The sequence below is a fragment of the Hippichthys cyanospilos genome, chromosome 9 (assembly GCF_059441005.1).
Source record: "Hippichthys cyanospilos isolate Australia breed blue-spotted pipefish chromosome 9, RoL_Hcya_1.0, whole genome shotgun sequence".
NCBI classification, from domain to species: domain Eukaryota; kingdom Metazoa; phylum Chordata; class Actinopteri; order Syngnathiformes; family Syngnathidae; genus Hippichthys; species Hippichthys cyanospilos.
In genome coordinates this window covers 17,528,894-17,548,285 of record NC_142377.1, presented here as the reverse complement: position 1 = coordinate 17,548,285, position 19,392 = coordinate 17,528,894, and the positions used below count along the sequence as shown (strand labels likewise).

At 39.2% G+C, this 19,392-nt stretch overlaps 1 protein-coding gene across 1 annotated transcript; it reads left to right on the top strand.

Annotated features, from left to right (window-relative positions):
* Positions 1–1,383: 1,383 nt before the first annotated feature.
* Positions 1,384–19,062, top strand: LOC148419237 (sodium- and chloride-dependent GABA transporter 2-like). Its single transcript, XM_088422461.1, has 14 exons — positions 1,384–1,673; positions 4,536–4,670; positions 4,740–4,880; positions 6,584–6,665; positions 7,010–7,142; positions 9,404–9,538; positions 9,619–9,722; positions 11,495–11,619; positions 11,702–11,814; positions 11,906–12,043; positions 12,691–12,793; positions 14,600–14,700; positions 14,780–14,950; positions 15,026–19,062. Exons 1-14 carry the CDS (start codon positions 1,499–1,501, stop codon positions 15,140–15,142), a joined length of 1,773 nt encoding a protein of 590 aa, XP_088278587.1. The 5' UTR covers positions 1,384–1,498; the 3' UTR covers positions 15,143–19,062.
* The last annotated feature ends 330 nt before the right edge of the window (positions 19,063–19,392 follow it).

Below are 19,392 nucleotides of genomic sequence, written 5' to 3'. Positions count from 1 at the left end.
GCTAACCATCGCTCCACCGAGCCGTGTGACAATGTTACTTAAATATATGTTTCTTCTTGTTTGCTCTGGTGATAGACAGACTGACAAAGTTAGACAAGAATCTCCATGGACTATGATGTTTGCAGATGACATTGTGATTTGTTTGAGTAGGTTACAGGGAGAAAAATCAAAACAGAAGGTTCATGTAGTGAAAGAGGACATGGAAGTAGTTGGAGTGAGAGCAGAGGATGTGTGTGTGTGTGTGTGTGTGTTTACATATGTTTATATGTTTATATATATATATATATATATATATATATATATATATATATATATATATATATATATATATATATATATATATAAATATGTATATATAAAATATGTATATATAAAATATGTATTTAAATAAAATATACATACGTTTATATGAAGATATTGTTCGGCTATACTCTATATAATGCCTATATAAATGGCTTCTTAATTCTCGGTGCTGCACTGGCCTGGATTTTCGGGGGGATGGGTGGTGTTCTTCCCCCTTATGAAGTATCTCACACACCGCGTTTCACTACAGGCATTACAAAGTCAATGAATCACAGTAGCTCCGCCGCTTTCTCTCACGTTCACACGAATGCTGGGTTGTATGTTACAACACAAAGATGCTCAATTTATTTTAAATGACAGGTTTTTTTTTTGTTTTTTTTGCAAGCGCGGTTGTACCACGTTTGAAGGACTTGCTCATGAATCAAAAAGAAGACCACACGTTTCCCATTATGGATGACAACAAGCGGCGACCAATAGAAAGGCGCTAGATGACGTCACTTTCGGGATACATAATTAGGGTTTGTGTCATTTGAAAAAGCATTTTGCGTAAAATGCACGCCGCTGTTATATCTATATGCCGTACAGCCACACAACTGCCGTAAACGCGCTGCAATAAACATGAGGGGGAAAAAAAACATAGCTCAATGTATTTATTTATTTTCAAATCATCGCTTCGGTCGCTCTAGCAAGCTTTTCTCGAGGGTTACTCAAACATCATTGCATGAAAATAATAGAAATAATAATAATATTTGAATAAAGACTAATAAGAGAGTTTGGTAAATGAGCCAAATGTGAATTTAAAAGCAGGCAAGCATTATTTTTACGTCAGGGAAAACGGAGAAAGCATTTTTCAGCCAATGAAATGTATTAATGATGGTATTTATAGCACTAAAAATAGGTCATTTTATTATCATTCTAAACACAACATTCGAGTCCTCAATCAATCTGTTTCCATTCTCGGTCTCGTTCTTCCGCGATAACCTTGACATGTGTTGTGGCACGCACCCGCGCGCTTGACGTGTATTTCCAGTCGCAATCTGAGTTTTGTCTCGTCTCACCTTTGTAGAGGTCCCCCTTGCGGCCAAACCGCCATACATCTATTACATAGCTCCGTTATGAGACAGTTCCCCATCCAGTCTAACCTCGAGCCAAGAGTCAATTGCAGTTTCCCCCCAGCACTCCACAAGCAAGCGGCATGGCAGACTCGCTTGGAAGACTGTGCTACGTCTCCACAAAGACGTCGCCACAAAGACTCAAGGAGCGTGGCAAGTGGGCCACCAAAAGCGAGTTCATCCTGTCAGTGGCCGGTGCGATTATTGGACTTGGAAACGTTTGGCGGTTTCCATACTTATGCTACAAGAACGGCGGTGGTAAGATTAATTGTTTGTTTATTTGTTTGTTTGTTTTAATGGTATTTTTTATCGTTGCCACATAGCGCCTAGATACACGTGTAACGCCGTCTGTCCGGCTTTTTGCTCTGCATTTAAAACTATAACCTTTGTTTTGCCTGCGGCGTTTTATTTATTTGTGATGTAAGGAGCACTTGTGATGTAAGGAGCGTAAGATTTTTTTTATGTGTCTTTTTTTATCTGTGGAAACTTCATCACGCTTTCAAATAAATTCGCTCTTTTGTCAGCGGAGCATTGTGTGAGTAAAAGTAAACTGCAGCCTTTGCCAAGTCCCTGGAAGCTATCCCCTGCAATACTAATCTTCTCTGCTTCACATTTGATGCAAATGGCTGTGACAGCTTGTAAAAGACTGTGAAAATAACGTGCTGCACGTGTCGAAGTCACATTCTTGGCTGAACACGCTCAGTTTTTATCTCATATAAAAGCCTTGGATTTGGGATCCTGCTAAATGTGAGAAGTAAATGTGTTTACACACCCACGCAAAACCTCATCTAACAGCTGCTCGAAACTTTTTTTTTTTTTTTTTTGGTCTTGACAGCCCATTCAGCTTTTATGTCCGTAGGTGAGGCTCTTAAAAACATCGTGCTTTTCTTTCACAAACGCTTTTAATTGTTCCTTACGTGGAAACAGCCACCTTTCCAGTAAATTATTGAGAAATAATTTGACACCTGTGCAGATGAACAGATAAAGTGCAATCATTTAATTATGAAGCAAGGAAATCAAGTCTGAGCAGGAGGCAAATTAAGATAACTTACGACCATAACAAACATACTTTCCTCTCGCTTTTGCTCTTCCAAGTTGTTGTAACATTTTTTTTTTTTTAGCATCACCTGATTTTCTTATGAGAAAATGCCCCGCAGGCGATAAATGATACAAACAACAAATGAAAAATGCTGAAAAAATGTGAAGCGACCAAGTAAGAGACAGAAAAAAAATCTATTGTATTACAGTGAAACTCTTACATGCTGATGCAGCCAATTTATTGACTCAATTTCCGTTCCATGTATTTACTTTTTGTTTTCGTTTTTTTTGTATTTTTGCATTTTGAGCAGAATTTGGGGGTATTAAAGGGTTTCCCATTGCGTTTCAATGTGCATCAATTTGATAAGACTTGGCTCTCTGTGGCCATGCAAACACACAATGTTTAAATAGTTATATATCTGTATTTATATATATATATATATATATATATATATATATATATATATATATATATATATATATATATATATATATATATATATATTAGGACTGGGGCGCATTATCAGCTAACTCGGCTATGTCAACCACAAAATTGGTCAAAAAATAAGGGTGTTGCGATTTTAAGTAATTCTGTACATGGGATGCAGTAATCCAAAGGATAACAATTTTGGAAAAGATTTGCTTGTGACAGCTCAATAATAATTAGCGCTGTCAATCAATCTAAAACGTTGAGATGATTTATGGTTTGTAATTACATGAACTACTTCAAATCGCACCTAAAACATTCCGAGAAAAACCAATACCTTGAGGTTTTGTCATTTTAGATACTTTGTGTTATTGTGCTGAGTGGTTGGCAGCCAGTTCAGTGTGCCACACCTCCTACTCAAAGACAGCTCAGATAGGCACGAGCATGTCCGCAACCCTTGTGAGGACAAGTGGTGAAGAAAATGGATGGATGTGTCATTGTGGAAGATCAAAAGATTGATGCACAACCACAAAAAAATGGCGTCATTCATTTATTTTCTTTAACATGTGCACATTTAACAATTTCTACTGTATTGGAGCCTAGTCTCAAGTTCTGGCCGCAACCTTTAGTTTCAACCCGCAGGAGAAATTGTGCTGTGCTGGTGCTCTTTCATCCATCGCCAAATAATGAGTTTGCACCTTTGTTGGTATCATTAGCTGTGGCTGCAGTCACAAGTGAATGCTTTGCATTTATGTGATAGACTAAACTTGATCTGCTTCTTTGATAATGAAGCAACTTCTTACAAAAAATGTGGTTCTCTATTCACATTATGAAAGGTATCATCAGTGTGTGTGATTTTTTTTTTTTTTAGACTTAGAGCTACCATTCAACAACCATCACATGCGCTTACATTTTCATGTCTTTCTTCTGCCCTCCCACCCACAACTTGAGCCTATCAGATCATGTCAAATATTATGACAGCTAATCAGTGTCAATTTCAAGGAGTGAATTGCCTTCATTTTCAAACCCTCAACAACTCAAATGCAAGAACCTCTATGCATACAAAGGATGCAATCGGCATTCAGAGAGCATAAATTTAGAAGATTAAAAATCATATTAATGCAAATAAAAAATAACAAAAATATGACTGATATTAATTGATCAAAATGAAGGTTAATCTGACACTTCTCATAATAATTTATATTAATATGACATTTTCAGACACCCCTTTTCCCTTAGATGAAAAAAAGAACCCACTGAAAACATAAAAATATGGACAAGCGGTTATCACGCGTCTCACCATAACCAGACTAAGGACATACTGGATGAATTAAATCCCGCAGCTGGCTTGGAAATGACCAGTGGTGATGATGGAATTTCTGACCTCACTGTCAACCCCTGAGGTTATACAATTCTGGTTTTCCCAAATTTTCTACAAAAAAATAAGTTTTTAAACACGATGCGTCGGCTGGGACATGGACATTCCTCATGAGAAAAGTATCTGCCAAAAATCAAAGAGGCATAATACTTGCAAGTTCACAAATTGTGACCCTAAAAAGCAGCTAAATGGAATGTTGTCATAATTATTGAAATCATGCTATTCCTATCATAAAAATACATGTTCTCTGGCTGATCTTTTGCACCTTGGCTTGCAGGAGCATTCTTCATTCCATATATCCTGTTCCTTGGGACCTGCGGTATCCCTCTGTTTGTTCTGGAGACAGCTTTGGGCCAGTATACCAGTCAAGGGGGAATCATGTGCTGGAGGAAGATCTGCCCCTTGTTTGAAGGTAAGTCCTCTCCAAAGCACATTAGGTAAAATCACTCAAGGAATTGTTGTAACGCACTGTTATTTTCAGGCATTGGATACGCCGGTCAACTCATCCTTTTCTATGGATGCATAAGCTACATGGTCATTTTAGCCTGGGCGTTTCTTTACCTTTTCTCTTCTTTCTCCAAAGAGATGCCATGGGCAACATGTGATAACACTTGGAACACAGGTACTGAAATGAACTATTTTAAGGCAGGGATATCTGCATTGGGGTGGGAATCTTCGACTGTCGCTATAAAATTACGATTTTGGGGTAAATGATTCAGTTCAGAGTTGATTTTCAAACTAAAACGATTTTTGATTCAAAATGATTCGATTTGATTGAATTAAAAATGCTTCAATCGTTAGATGTTCAAAGAATCATTATACTACAATCTGTTTTGCAAGGCAGAATAAAAAAATAGACAGTCTTTTTTTTTATATTTATTAAGTTTTGATTCATAAGGAACATACCTTTTCCCATAAGACACCATGTGGGCACCTGCTACTCTTTAAAGCTAGCTATAAATCGTATAGCTTTTATGGCATAAAATAAAATGAAACAAAAATGAAGTGCATATGTATAATAAAAATGATAGAGCAAGTTCCATCGTCATTTCACAGGAAATTGCAAGCCAAAATATTTGAAAAACTGTTGCACAAATGAAAATGCTTAATATTCCTCAGCATGTTTATGAAAAATAAGATATGAAAAGAAATCTATTCAAATGAGCAGCTAAATTGAGAGCATGGACAAAGCATGAAACATGTGCCAGGTTGTGAATCTATGTACCTGCAAGCACATTGGGAGCATTATCAGTCACAATCACCAGATCTGTCAATCTCTATTTGTTAGCAACGGAGTAAAACACTGCATTCACATTCACAGCCGTGTTGCTTTCAAGCATCACATGAGTTTGCAAATCTCGACAAGACTGCGTTGCTCACGATGTCCAAGCGTCACTTTAGGGCTCCTTTTGCTCAAGGCACTGGCGACTTTTCCTTTAGTCTCATAGTAAAGCTGTGGCAAGTGGTAAGTGTAAATCAAAAAGCTTAGGGCCGGTTATTTTCCCCCATCTTTGATTTTGTGCCTTGTTGCACAAGTTTGACTTCCCCAATGGGCTGCGCGGTGACGTCACAACACCAATGTTGTTATACTGAAGCAAGTCTGTCCACCCATCCCTTCCGGGGTCGGGTCGCAGGGGCAACGGCCTCAGCAGGGATGCCCAGACTTCCCTCTTCCCAGGATCCCCAGGCGCCCCCAGGCCAGCAGAGAGACATAGTCTCTCCAGCGTGTCCAATGGGTCCTCCTTCCTCCCACCTCAACAGGGAGTAGCATCCTAAACAGATGCCCCAACCACCTCAACCGGCTTCTATCAATGCGGAGGAGCAGCGGCTCCACACTGACCAAGCTTCTCACCCTATCTCTAAGGGAGAGCCCGGACAACCTGGGAAGGAAACTTATTTCGGCCGCTTGTATCGGGATCTCGTTTTTTCATTCACAATCCATAGCTCGTGACCATAGGTGAGGGCAGAAACGTAGATCGACCGGTAAATAGAGAGCTTTCGGCTCAGCTCTTTCTTTACCGCAACAGACCGGTACAAAGTCCGCATTAGAGAAGACGCTGCATCGATCCGCCTGTCGATGGGGAACAAGACCTTGAATTAGTTTCATTTGAATTTGCGAAATTTGTTTTAAGATTTTTTTTTATAATATTGATTTTGGGATGTTTTAAATTGATTCACAATTGCATTACATGAGGAACTGATCATATGTGAATCGAATTTTTTTTTTTTTTTGCAAACGCCTTAATCTGCAATGTTTCATTGTGTTATAGTGCTGACACAAATAAAAGGCCTGTCTAACAATGTATTGTGTATGTATTGTTCCAGACTCTTGTGTCATATTGAGCAACTACAGTTCCAATTGGACTTCCAATATGAATATCTCATCATCTGTGGTAGAGTTTTGGCGGTAAGTACAGGTTTTTTTTTTTTTTTATGACATTTCTTGAAAATGCATTCAAAATCTCGTAAAACTGGGCAGCTAGATTTAAGGAATAAAATCACAAGAGTCATGGATCCTTCATGGAATCCATATCATTACTTCGGACTGCTATTATTGTAAAACATGGCCGGACCAAATGAACTGACAAAGAAGAGGCTATAAACATGGCGTGAATGTGCAAGAAGCATAAACGTTAGCCCTAGTGAGATTCGCGTGGCTTCACACCAACGTAGTAGTTTTATGAGATTTTATTTTTTTATTATTGCTAATAAAAAATCCTGTGCCCTCTAATTCTTCATTGGTGCTTACAGACGACGTGTGCTAAATATATCCCCTGGCATTGAGATCTTGGGAAACGTCCAATGGGAGCTTTCTTTGTGCCTTCTTCTTGCTTGGATCATCTGCTACTTTTGTGTCTGGAAGGGGGTGCGATCCACTGGGAAGGTAAGCAAGACAGAACACTGCAAATATTGAGTTGGACATTCAATCCCTGGTGTTTTTACAACGCTGCCTCCAATGTTGACCGCAATCTTCTCGATAAGATGGTTGACTTTCTAGTGGTTCCGAATTTTCCTTTTAAGAACTATGTAATGTAGTTAATTATTGCGTTCTAAGATAAAGTTGTTGTAGTACAGAATTTACAAGGCTGGCCTTGGGTCGGAGATTACTCTTATGATCATGCATTGGAAATAATAGGATCTTGTGCATCTCATGTCTACACAGATCATCTCATTTATGATAGTAATTCATATAAATTAGGGTTGTCACAGTATCAGATTAAATGGGATCAATTAATTACAGTCATAGCTAAATCTTATTTTGTGTAATTGCATGAATCAACTTTTTAATCTCGGACTATGTTTTCGCTATTGCTATTCTCTATTTCTTTAATTATGATAAGATTTGGTTTTATGCATTGGGCTTCTTCGTTTAGGGGTTGGAAAAAAAGGCCAATTACACCCTGACGTAACCTGATGGACTACTGTTGTGGGTATTTATTTACTAGCGAACCAAACCAAACCTCTTTTCTCATCTAATCTAATCTAATCTAATCTAATCTAATTATTAGAACACTTGTGTTTGCAACCGACAGGATAGACAACATTTTATATTAATTTTCATTTCTAATTTGGCAAAAACACCATTCCTTCCGAAAACTAAAGGTTGTAGCCAGCAGATAAATGGTTTCAAGACACTTCTTTGTTGTTGTATGCAACCATACACAATGCATCTAATAAAAAAAATAGATGTCAAAGATCCAACCGAACTGGGCAGGAGTTAAAGATAACATTGACACAAATTAAGCTTGAAATCAAAAGTCTTGGAGAATTGTGACATAGTATTTTTAAATTTTAAAACTTTTGTACAATTTTTTGTTAAGCGATTTTGGTAAAAAATAGAGTTTGATCATGGTTATAAATTCACAAAAAAAAACAAAAAAACCCCCACAATTTTCTGTTTTCTCTGAAAAGCATGTAGTGATGCAGCTGGTCGGATATGTGCCTTATATTTGACACCAGAGATTAATTTTCCACTGCCTTTTTTTTTTTGAGCGAGGAAAACAACTTAGTAACCTGACGATATGAAACGTGTATAGCCAGAGACAGCAGGTATGTACTGTATGCTCGCCACGGGCGGTCAAGGAGTTATGGTCCACGTGTAGCGAATCCCGGTTAACCTCGGAATCGTCCCCTGCTGCTTATACGGCTTCATTCTGGACTCTCTTCTGTGCAGCCCCATGTGCTCTTCACTCACGTTGACAAAATTAATTGTATGGCTATTTTCTAAATGTTAGCCAAAATTCAGGTACTCCTCCTCGTATCTGTTGCGCAGGATTTATGTGCACGGCTGAATATAATGACTTTGATGTTCTGGTCGCTCACATGATTTTTATTTCAGCTTTAGGAGGTCATCTCTGCATGACTTCTTTCACCCGCCCATCTTTAACTATTGTGCTTTTGGAAATAATAACATGTGCTATGGATTCTTTTTTTTTTTTTTTTTTCAAACAGCACCAGTATCCTAAAGGAGCCATAAGCAAACCAGAGCTGGCAAGACACATAAGGTGTACGCTTTAAGCAGAGTGGATATTATTTCAAATGCGGAGGAAAAAAAGACCTTGGATGAGTTTATCACCATCCAAAGTATAAACCGTTGAGTAGCAAAATGTGTTTTTTTTTTTATGGATACACCGTTTTGCACTCCCTCTCATAACAACCTTATGTGACTTTTTTTCACCTTTGTCTGGGCTGTGTTATTGAGGCAAAGTTGCGCTCGGTTGGGGGCTTGGCTCCCACGTAACTTGAACTGCAGTTCTCAACCCGATGAGTTCCAACTATGTCTAATTGGCAATGCTTCACCTCCAGAAAACTACATTTTGTGTGCCAAAGGGATTGTTGGATGGAATCTGTTTTCGATAATGTATCAGTGTGCTTTGAGGACAGTTTGTTCGTGCTGATACTTGTCAAAACAAGAATGGCAGACACTGGAGCTGCTCATTCACTGTCTGGACTGGACTATATCAACAACAGCGGGCACATATGCGGTAAACACTGGCAGACGAGATCTGAAAAAAGGCTCTGTCGCCACCCTGTTAGTCCTTGATACTTAACACCTTGCCATTGAAACCCGGGTATCAACTTGCATCAAGTGTTGTTGTTGTTTTTTTTAATACTTACTGTATGTACCTTCATTCATCTATTTAGGCTACCTACTTCACAGCAACATTCCCCTTCGCCATGTTAGCGGTGTTACTTGTAAGAGGAATGAGTCTTCCCGGTGCCATGCACGGCATCAAGTACTATCTGTATCCCAATCCCGCACGGCTGGCTGATCCACAGGTACTAAATACATTTGTCGCATTCACATGAAGAAAGGCTGCTCCTGATTTGGTTTATAAATGCTGATCTACATGGGATAGGTGTGGATGGATGCTGGAACGCAGATATTCTATTCCTACGCTATATGCTTGGGGTGTCTTACCACACTTGGGAGCTACAACAAATACAACAATAATTGCTACAGGTGAGAATTTTACATTTTACGTGACATCGTTTAAGGATTTGAAGCCGAAACGGCGACGAGCACCATTTTGATTCAAATAAAGCCACGCTTCCTAGTAGACCGCCTTTTCTCGCGAAACAAAAATTCATCAAAAGCAAAGGATTTGTTTCACGAGTAGCATTTTCCACGTTGAAACCATTCACAAATCCTACGGTACATATTAGCTCATTCCCTGATGGCCCAGTTAAAGTAAATCTTTGATGTCTGTAATCCTTAATGGCAATGAATGTGTCATAAACTTGTCATGTACGGCCTCAAACATCTCTGCACCTGTTTTAAATGCAAGGCCAATGTGGCTTCAAGTGCGCTTAAAAGTGAGCGTAATATCCAATGTAATTGTGTGAAACAAAGGCCAAGGGAAATCCCCTCCTTTCCCGACAGCGCTTCGAAACAGTGATCCATGCCTTTGTTCCGTCTCGGCTGGATTACTGTAATTCACTTTAGTTTGGAATCAGCCAGTTCTCCCTCAAGCTACTCCACTTGGTCCAAAATACTGCTGCTTGCCTCCTGACTGGTGCACATACTGTAACTCAAATTCTGGCGCCAATCCTAGATACTTCTATTTCTTTACAAACTGTTAAATGGTCTGGATCCACCTTACCTCGTTGAAGTCCTCCACCCCCACATACCTGCCCGCGGCCTCAGGTCTGCGGACCAGATGCTAATGGAGGTGCCAAGGTCTAAGAAGAGCCTCAGAAGGGATTAAGCCTTTTCCGTGGCCAGCCCTTCCCTTCGAACGTCAGACAAACTCATTCCCGGTCCTACTTTAAAACTCATCTAAAGACACATTTTTATTCTTTGGCTTATGACCAAGCATGAGATACAGCACTGCTGCATTGTATTTTGTTTTGTTTTTATTTTCTGTTTTTACTTTATATCATTTCTGTTTATTTATTATGTATTGTCCCTTTTAACTTACAGTTTCCACTGTTTCTTATTGAATGTCCAAATACACCGCAATGTACAGCTCTTTGTATGCAGCAATGACTGCTTTAAAGTGCTGAGAAGAGTAGAGTAGAGTAGAGTAGAGTAGAGTAGAGTAGAGTAGAGTAGAGTAGAGTAGCAGTAGCAGTCCAAAGACTTGGTGGCTTCACAGTCCAAAAACTTGATGGCTTCATACTAAAACACGTGCTAAAAAATGTTGATGCAACAGCTCAATTCATGGGAGTAGTTGATTCCCTTCCATGCTTACATGTAAATATGCAAATTAGTATAAACAGGGTTTGAGATCACCATGTTTGCATGATCAGTTGATCCTATGATCAGCTGGTGACGCTCTAAACTAAGTCAAGGCCGGTGTTCTCATGATTTTTTACGGTTAATGGAGACCAGAAAAGAATTTTCAAAAGAAGATAAGAAATTCCACCAAGTGGGATTTGCTCCCCACCTCGACGAACATTGTACTTACATTAATGAAGTGTATACAATTTGTTGAATAAAACCTTGTCTACCCTTCTTTCCCATGACCAGTGGTCCCTTAACCGTAGTAGGGAAGTTGAACATGAATCTGTTTTGGGCACAAAATTTGTTTTCTCTTACAACACCCACCACAAAGTGTGCAGTGAGCAGCCGCTAACTCTCGCACAATAATAGGCATAGTTTTAATCCGATCGGTACAATGCAATTATATTATTTGTCAGTGATACACATTTTGAGTTTCCCTAATATGTTTTCCTGGCCATAAAGTGATACAACACAATGTTAAATAAATCTATACTTTTTCTGATTTCCAGAGACTCTTTCTGTCTTTGCTTGCTGAACAGTGGGACCAGCTTTGTTAGCGGCTTTGCTATTTTCTCAGTTCTGGGCTACATGTCCCAAAAACAGGGTGTGGACATCTCCTTGGTAGCTGAGTCAGGTATGACCTCACCAAAGAAGCATGACAAATACAGTACAAGAGTGGCAGCCTCAGTTTCAACCTCGTGCTTTCTTGACTGCAGGTCCAGGTCTTGTCTTCATCGTGTACCCGCAAGCAGTGAGCCTCCTGCCATGGCCTCAAGTCTGGTCTGTGTGTTTCTTTACCATGATCATCCTGTTAGGAATCGACGGTCAGGTCAGTTGAAACCTCTGTGACTTTGGCAAGGAAACAGTATATTCAGACATTTTCAATTTGGCTAACCGCGTGTCCATTTATCATGTCTTAGTTTGCTGGACTTGAAAGCATCATGACCTCTATCACGGATATCTACCCTTCCCAGATCCAAAAAGGATACCGCAGAGAACTTATTTTGTTGCTAATCTCTGCTTTTTGCTATCTCTTTGGCAATTTGTTGGTGTCACAGGTAATAATGCAATAGACTACTTAAGTGGTCAACAATACAACAATATTGCAGATCTAAACATTATTTCCATCAGTTATTTTGACCCTTTAATATGACAAATTATTCACTGGTGATGTTTTGGTCGGCACATCTGACTTTGGGGCAGTAGCATGGGTTCAATTCCCATTGTGGGACAATTTGCGTGCCATTGGTTGTCTTTCTCTGTTTATGTGTGCCAAGTAACAAAATCCATAGCAATTACATAGTTGCTGGGATTTTGTTTTGGGCTTCAAGTGGCAGATGTAGCGCAACCCTGCTGAGTTTTTATGTCACTCGAGTATCAACACGTTTGTCCCACCCAATTAAAGCGCCTTATTTCGGTATGGGATGCCATCCCTCAGCAAAACGTGACTGGGCTGGCACAGGATTGAATACCCACCTGATGATTTTTGGCACATTTTGGTGGGCTCTACCCACACATTTAGCAGTGTTGCTCATTCCTCAAACGCACAATCCTTATGCGCTGTCCCTTGTTCCAAAAAACCTTTCTAGTGAAATGCTGTATAACAGCACAGTTTGCTATTATTAAAGGGAAAAAAAATAATTGCCTGAAAGATTATTTCCAACCATTAGGAATGGCTTTATGATAAACTTTCTTTCAATTGTAGGCCGGCTCATACATTCTGCAGATTTTTGATCACTATGTCTGCAGTGGTCCCACTCTTCTTTTGATGGCAGTCTTCCAGTCAGTGGTTATTGGATGGATTTATGGTAAGACACTATTAAGGCTAATTGCGTCCTGTTACTTCATACAGTCTCAGTTTCACACATTCTAAGATTTTATTCAAAAAAACAAAACAATAATTGAATAAATCATGTATGTATCATTGCTGCTGTTATCATATTAGAACAATGTCGGTATTGGACAGTACTCTCGGCTGCAATATCGGTATCGTATCTGGAATAGAAAGGGTTGTATCGGGACACCACTATTAAATCTAATATCCCTGTTATGTGTACTGTGAATCCGCTAGGTATTTACAGCAATCCACTTTCTCCACATTTTCTCAAGTTAGAGAGCCACAAACCAAAATAGAATAAATTACTTTTCCTTCCAAGCAGCAGCCAAGTTGTTGTGTTAAAAATATCAATAATATTCAGAAGACAAAAAAATACTATGTAACTAATAGCAAAGTTGATATATTAATGCGTTGGCTAAAATATACGAGGCTGAATGCAGCTGTTTAATACTATTTTTTCTTCAAAACATATCAGTAATAAACACCATAACAATCATAATTATTCATTGTCATCATTACATTGGACAATATTGTTATTTTAAGTACCGGTAATATTACATAACACATTTTTCCAAGGTGTGGGCTATCATATTTTTATTTCTCTTATATACATAGACATGATGAACATGATGTCTGCTTGAAATAAACAAGGCTGGTTGCAGCTTAGTATTACACTCATTTGCTTCAAAACACATCAATAATAACTTCCATAACAATGGACAGAAATCTTCAAGCAATCTTTTATTATATATTTATTCATTATCATCATTACATCATGCAATACCATTATTTTAAGTATTATTATATAATACAGTTTTCCAAGGTGTGGGCGATCGTATTTTTATTTCTCTTATATACATGCACATGATGAACATGATGTCTGCTAAAAATAAGCAAAGGATCTATTACACTATTTCAACTATGAACAGCCATATTTAAAATAGAGCATCCTTTGGATCATGCAGGGACTGACAAAAGTCTTGTGGCTTCACTACAAGTTGACATTACGGACCCCTCAAATATATTTCTAATTCATCTGTTGAGCAAAACATGACAAAAAATTTTCCCAGTGGCTTCTGAAATATTGTTTTGGTGCCAAACAAAACTGCTGAAAAAAGCATTCTCACGTTCACAGCTTGGTAAAGCCCACTTGAGTCAATTTTTGCAAGGACAAAAATCTTGTCGCATTGTCACATGATGCACCCGCTATTCCTTTTCAGAAGAATAATAATCATAAAGGTGTATGTACCGGCAAACTTCAATGAGCAATAGTTCGTCCGCCATGCTTTCGGCTCGTGAAGAAATTCCGGAGAGATGCTCTTTGCGGAAAATCTGTTCCGCGTGGAAGCTGCGCGGTGTTTAAAATTTCTGGCTGCCAATATGATGTTTTTGTTGAAGAGTTCTACTGTATTAGCCACCTCTGACCTCTGAGTGACCCCTTTTACGGTTGGTCAGAGGCTCTGACCAAAAGGGGTCAAATTTTGCCGAAGGATTGCGCTCCAATGCATACATCCATTACTATATCTAAATTTTTCAAAAGAAAGAAAATCAAGGTGCTCCAGACCACGTCTCAGGGGGAGAGAAAGAGGAAGCATGGAAGACAAAATCAAAGAATCTTAATGAACTCTGGACTGCATGAAAGACCGTTTTCTTTGTGATGACTTATTTCATGAATAGTCTGAATCGTTGCTGCACCAAATGGACGCAGTTCTCCAAGCTCACGGCAGACATACAAGATAATAAACGTGCAGCACACTCAAACTATTTATCTTTTTAGGTGCTGACCGCTTCAGTGACAACATCGAGGATATGATTGGCTCCAAACCTGCGTCACTGATTAAGTACTGTTGGCTCTATGTCACACCTGTTATATGCAGCGTAAGTAAGCCAAAGCACACATCGCATTTTTTTGCGATTATCTCATCCTATCTCATGTATCGTTTCTTTGCGTTTACAGGGAACACTCGTGTTCTTATTGTTGAAATACACACCGCTCAAGTTTAACAACACCTATGTATATCCTTGGTGGGCCTATTGGATTGGCTGGTTCCTTGCTTTGTCATCATTGTTTATGATTCCCTTCACCATGGTCTGCAAGGTGGCCAAAGGAAAGGGGACTCTCTGGCAGGTCCGTCCTTCGGCGAGCCGCTATCGCCTTACATTGTCAGTCCTTAACAAAATGTCACATCCTGTGTGCCCCTAGCGTCTGAAGACAAGCATCCAATGTGCAGACGATCTCCCAATGATGGCAAAGGAAATGGCGACGCTTCGCATTGCACTGAACGTACACGATGATGGCAAAAACAGTAACATTCGATAAAAGCATTCTTTGAATGCCGTTCTCAATGCAAGTACTGTGCGCACAGTATATATATGATATCAGGCTGTTTACTAAAATTATGTTACCTATTAGTATCTATTCTATGCAGTATATGGGTATAGAGAAGACCCACGTTTTTACAAATCAAAAGTGCTCTTATTACACTACAGCACAGTAGAACCTCTGCCTATTTGCAGTTTGGGATTCAAAGATTTCTTTGGGAATGAACCAATCCTCCTGTAGTTGCTGAAAAACTTACCAACCTGATTTTGCGCTCACGCCAAAGCCATGTCTAATATCAAAATATTAATTTTGTGCCATCTTTTGGCGGCTTGGGCCAACAAACTACGTTGAAGTTAGAGGAGGAGTTCCATTTATTATTTCTTCACTGTAATGTGTAACTATGGTCTAGGTCAACCCCAAGGTTGGACAATGGACAAGGGACCAAAATTGGGGTAAAGCTAGGCTTCTGAGGTTGAAAAAAAATAATAGCGGAACAGCCAACATAAGTAATGCATAGGAATTCAACATACTCAACGAGACCTCAGTTCCGAAAACACCAAAGGATTAGCTCTGTTACACACTATTAGTGTTTACCTTCTTTTTACAATTGTGTGACAGTTAATGTTTCGTAAGATTTGCAAGGTTCCTACGACACTTTTGTCGATCCTTATTAAAAATCGAAGCGTGTTTTGTAGTTTACTAGTAATGCTTTTCCTCACGACTGTATGTCAACACACTAGTTGAACTACTTTGGCATACTAGTAGGGCAATTACATGTTCTCAGTGAGGCAAAATCAACGCCGGGGTGGCTAATATGGAGCACCGGGGGAAATCTCCTCGGGGGCATTATCACGACCCACGGGTCCGTTTTGAACTTATCAAACAAAGTGCCTTTGGTAGATCTAGCCATGCTATTGCCATCTGGTTGCAGCTACATTTCCACATCGTAGGGAAAGTGCAGGTAGTTTCAATATACCGAGCTAGTAATAGAACGCGTTAATTTTAACTGCAACAAAGCATGATATAAAACGCCTGATGGCACAGAAACTACTAATACCATAATGTGATTTATTCTTGAAGAGAACTATGCTAACAAGTGTCTTAACTTTTGACTAATTTCCGAGCATTTGTATACTGCAGTGTTCTTGCGTGAGATGCTTAGTTCACACATGCGTAGTGGGACGTGGGACGCAGTGGCCAGTAAGTACTGCCGATCTAATACATGTGCATGCAGACACATTGTTAGCGTTCGATATAGTTGGTTTTCACCACAGTATTTTGTTCAGTGTTTTGTGTGACGTTCTTCAACATGCATGCTGCTGTGTGGCGACTGGGACCTTAGCGTTAATTTTGCCCCAGAAGTGTGTGAACTAGTTTCAAATAATAGCAAAGACCTTGTTAGCTGCCTAACTTTTGCTAGCTTATCATCATTTGATAAATTAACCTTGTTACGTGTAAACTGTCTTATCCCAGGTCCCGTGTACTTCTCCATTGGTCCCTTTTTCCCCAATTTTAACTTTTTATGTTCTTCAATTTGTTCAAATAAAGACTGATCATGATCATGTTAGCACATTCAGTTGTAATTTGGATCTTTATTAAAACCTTGTGAACTAAAGTAGGCTGATTTACGTCATGAAACCCCAGAGCTAAATATGAGTGCCACTCCAGCCCAGAGAAAAACCGTTGGCATGTGTGCTTCTGGTACCACTAGTGAAATGCTACATTTTAACACAATGTCACTAGTCATACAAGTAGCACACACTTATCAACTAATGCACAGTTTTGCCTCACTAGTAATATGCAGATGTCATACTGGTATGCAAAAATGTCATACAGTAGTGGAAAAAGGTTACGAGCACGTCTTACTAGTTAGGAAAATTAGCATACGAGTGTATGAGCCTTAAGGTGGATATTAAGGTTGTAGTATAAATGCTCACACTTCTTGATGGACAGCCATTTGAGCATTAGTCACCCCAAAGGTTACACAATTGGGAACGGGACCAGAAATCTTGGGAAAAATAGACTCTGAAGTCACACAGTCAAAGTTGAAATGTGGACGCGGACATATTGTGCAACACTTCTGTACCTCGCTATGTCTCAGTTCAAATAGCACCAAAGGATTAACTCCGTGTTTGCAATAGTGCCTAGCTTCTTTTTACTTTTGCGTTACTGGTATAAAAATAAGACTTGTGGGGATTCTCTTATGCCTTCCTCATTCTTTACTAAGGTAACGTTTTGGTGTTTTGACATTTATGATTGAAGTATACAATAATATAGTAACTTTATTACATATATTTTACCACTGTTATGAGTGTTAATGTTACGACTGCCGTCAGTCATTCCAGTCGCAACAATTTTATGGGAAGAATGTCGTTTGGATCGTCTGATCTCTGTGTTATACCTTAGTAGTGCAAATTATCGGTAGCTTTACCAAAGACACTGACGCAACCTTGTGTCATGCAATGTGGGGTACACACATACCGATAACCTGACTAAATTGGAGCATTTTCTGTTCTTTCAATCAAAATTTCTCTTCCCTGAAAAGTTAATCCAATTCAACATTTAAGATAGCAAACCCGACACAAAGCTCAAGCTGTGGCCGAACGCAAAGTATCAAGAAGTACGTGTTGAGTGTTCGTTTGACTGCCAGATCGGAGGTGATGATCGGGAGAATAGGCTCAGCTTGAAATGAAAACACTAGTAAACCATTTTGTGTTCGTTGCTCCTGTAATACCCTGATCAGGCAGTGCCTGTTTTGTCGTCAATTTTCCAGTTTACTTTGATGAGCTCAGAAGAGTGCTAAAATGTTTAGAGAAACTTTGGATGCAGTGGCAAAGACATGACATGATGACAAAGTGGCTGTCATCAACAACTACGATCTCTACACAATTCAAACATCTCTCATTGCCTTACTTTATGCAAAGGCAGTGGAAATAGGCCTAGAATAGTTGACAGCTTGGATTACTTTAGCTCAGTCCCTCTCAAACAGTGGGGTGGGCCCCCCTGGGGGGGCAAAGCGATGCCAGGGGGGGTGCGAATGAATCCAGGAAAAGGCTTTGTTTTTGCCATGTGAAATGTCAGTGCAAAAATATAAGGATTGGCTTCCTTTTGTATTGTTATTTTAGGCTTTTGATGCACTTGCTAATTATATTCTGTTTTAGAATAACCTGTAACCTGCATTAACGCTTTAAAAAAAAAAGTGGTTAACAGATTTTGAAAGATGATTTATCTTGCTTTTTCCTTTGGTTAATGTTAAAAATGATCCAGTTTCAGATATACAATTTTGATAGATAAAAATCTTATTTATAATTGGCACAGGCAATGGGGGGAGCAAAAGGTTTTCTCTTTTCTAAGGGGGCTTTGCAAAAAATAAACAGTACGTATTTGCCGTTACTGGCTAGCATGGTGTATGCTAGCTGCCATCCGAGTTATTAAAGGATCCTACATTTTTAACATGTATCCTTGTTTAGTGTAATCCCACAGCAACAATTGCATGATACAGTATCTGTGTCACGGTACTGAATTAAAATGTAAACATTGAAAATAGGAACACGTACCGTTTGTATAGTACGTAATGCGTTTTCCAACTTTGCTAAGCATTACATCATACAAACACAGACATATGGACTGGGTATCTGTCCAGAGTAAAAAGTATCCATACCCTTTGTAAGCACTGAACTAAACCAATGCATCAACCTCAAAGATGGCAGACACGGGCATGTACAGCGTTGTATAATGTGACAGGTAAACTAGAATTGTTAAAATGAAAAGCAGAAGAGTTTGCAACCACATTGTAGTAATCAGATAAACTAACAGTTAGTATAGCATTCCAAGTTCTTCTACTACTACAACTACCACTACTACTACTACTACTACTACTACTACTACTACTACTACTATTTCTTCTTTGTATTTTCAGGCAGTCTGGATGCCCCGTGGCACCATACTGCCTCTCACAGGTCAGTGTTGGTACCACAGCAGACATCAGGATTGTGGGAGGAGTGTGGCGTTTTGTCGATGGAGATTGGTTGTGTGGGTTGCTGTGGTGCTGGTTCTCTCGAGTACATCGCACACTATAAGGGCCGTAAGAACCCACTCGGGGTGTAGATGTTAGAAATCAGTATGTGTGTACTGTACACTGATTAAGGTGCTGTTTTTAAACTAACTTCATGTTTTTGTCTCGATTGCACAGTTTCTGCACACACGCCACTCTGTTCGGTTATTTTACCACCCTAGATTTCACCATC

Excerpts from the sequence above, each read along its gene's own strand:
- LOC148419237 (XM_088422461.1), top strand. The coding sequence starts at position 1,499 with ATGGCAGACTCGCTTGGAAGACTGTGCTACGTCTCCACAAAGACGTCG. Across the intron at positions 4,671-4,739 it reads GATCTGCCCCTTGTTTGAAG|GCATTGGATACGCCGGTCAA; the intron begins GTAAGTCCTCTC and ends TGTTATTTTCAG. Across the intron at positions 12,794-14,599 it reads GGTTATTGGATGGATTTATG|GTGCTGACCGCTTCAGTGAC; the intron begins GTAAGACACTAT and ends TTATCTTTTTAG.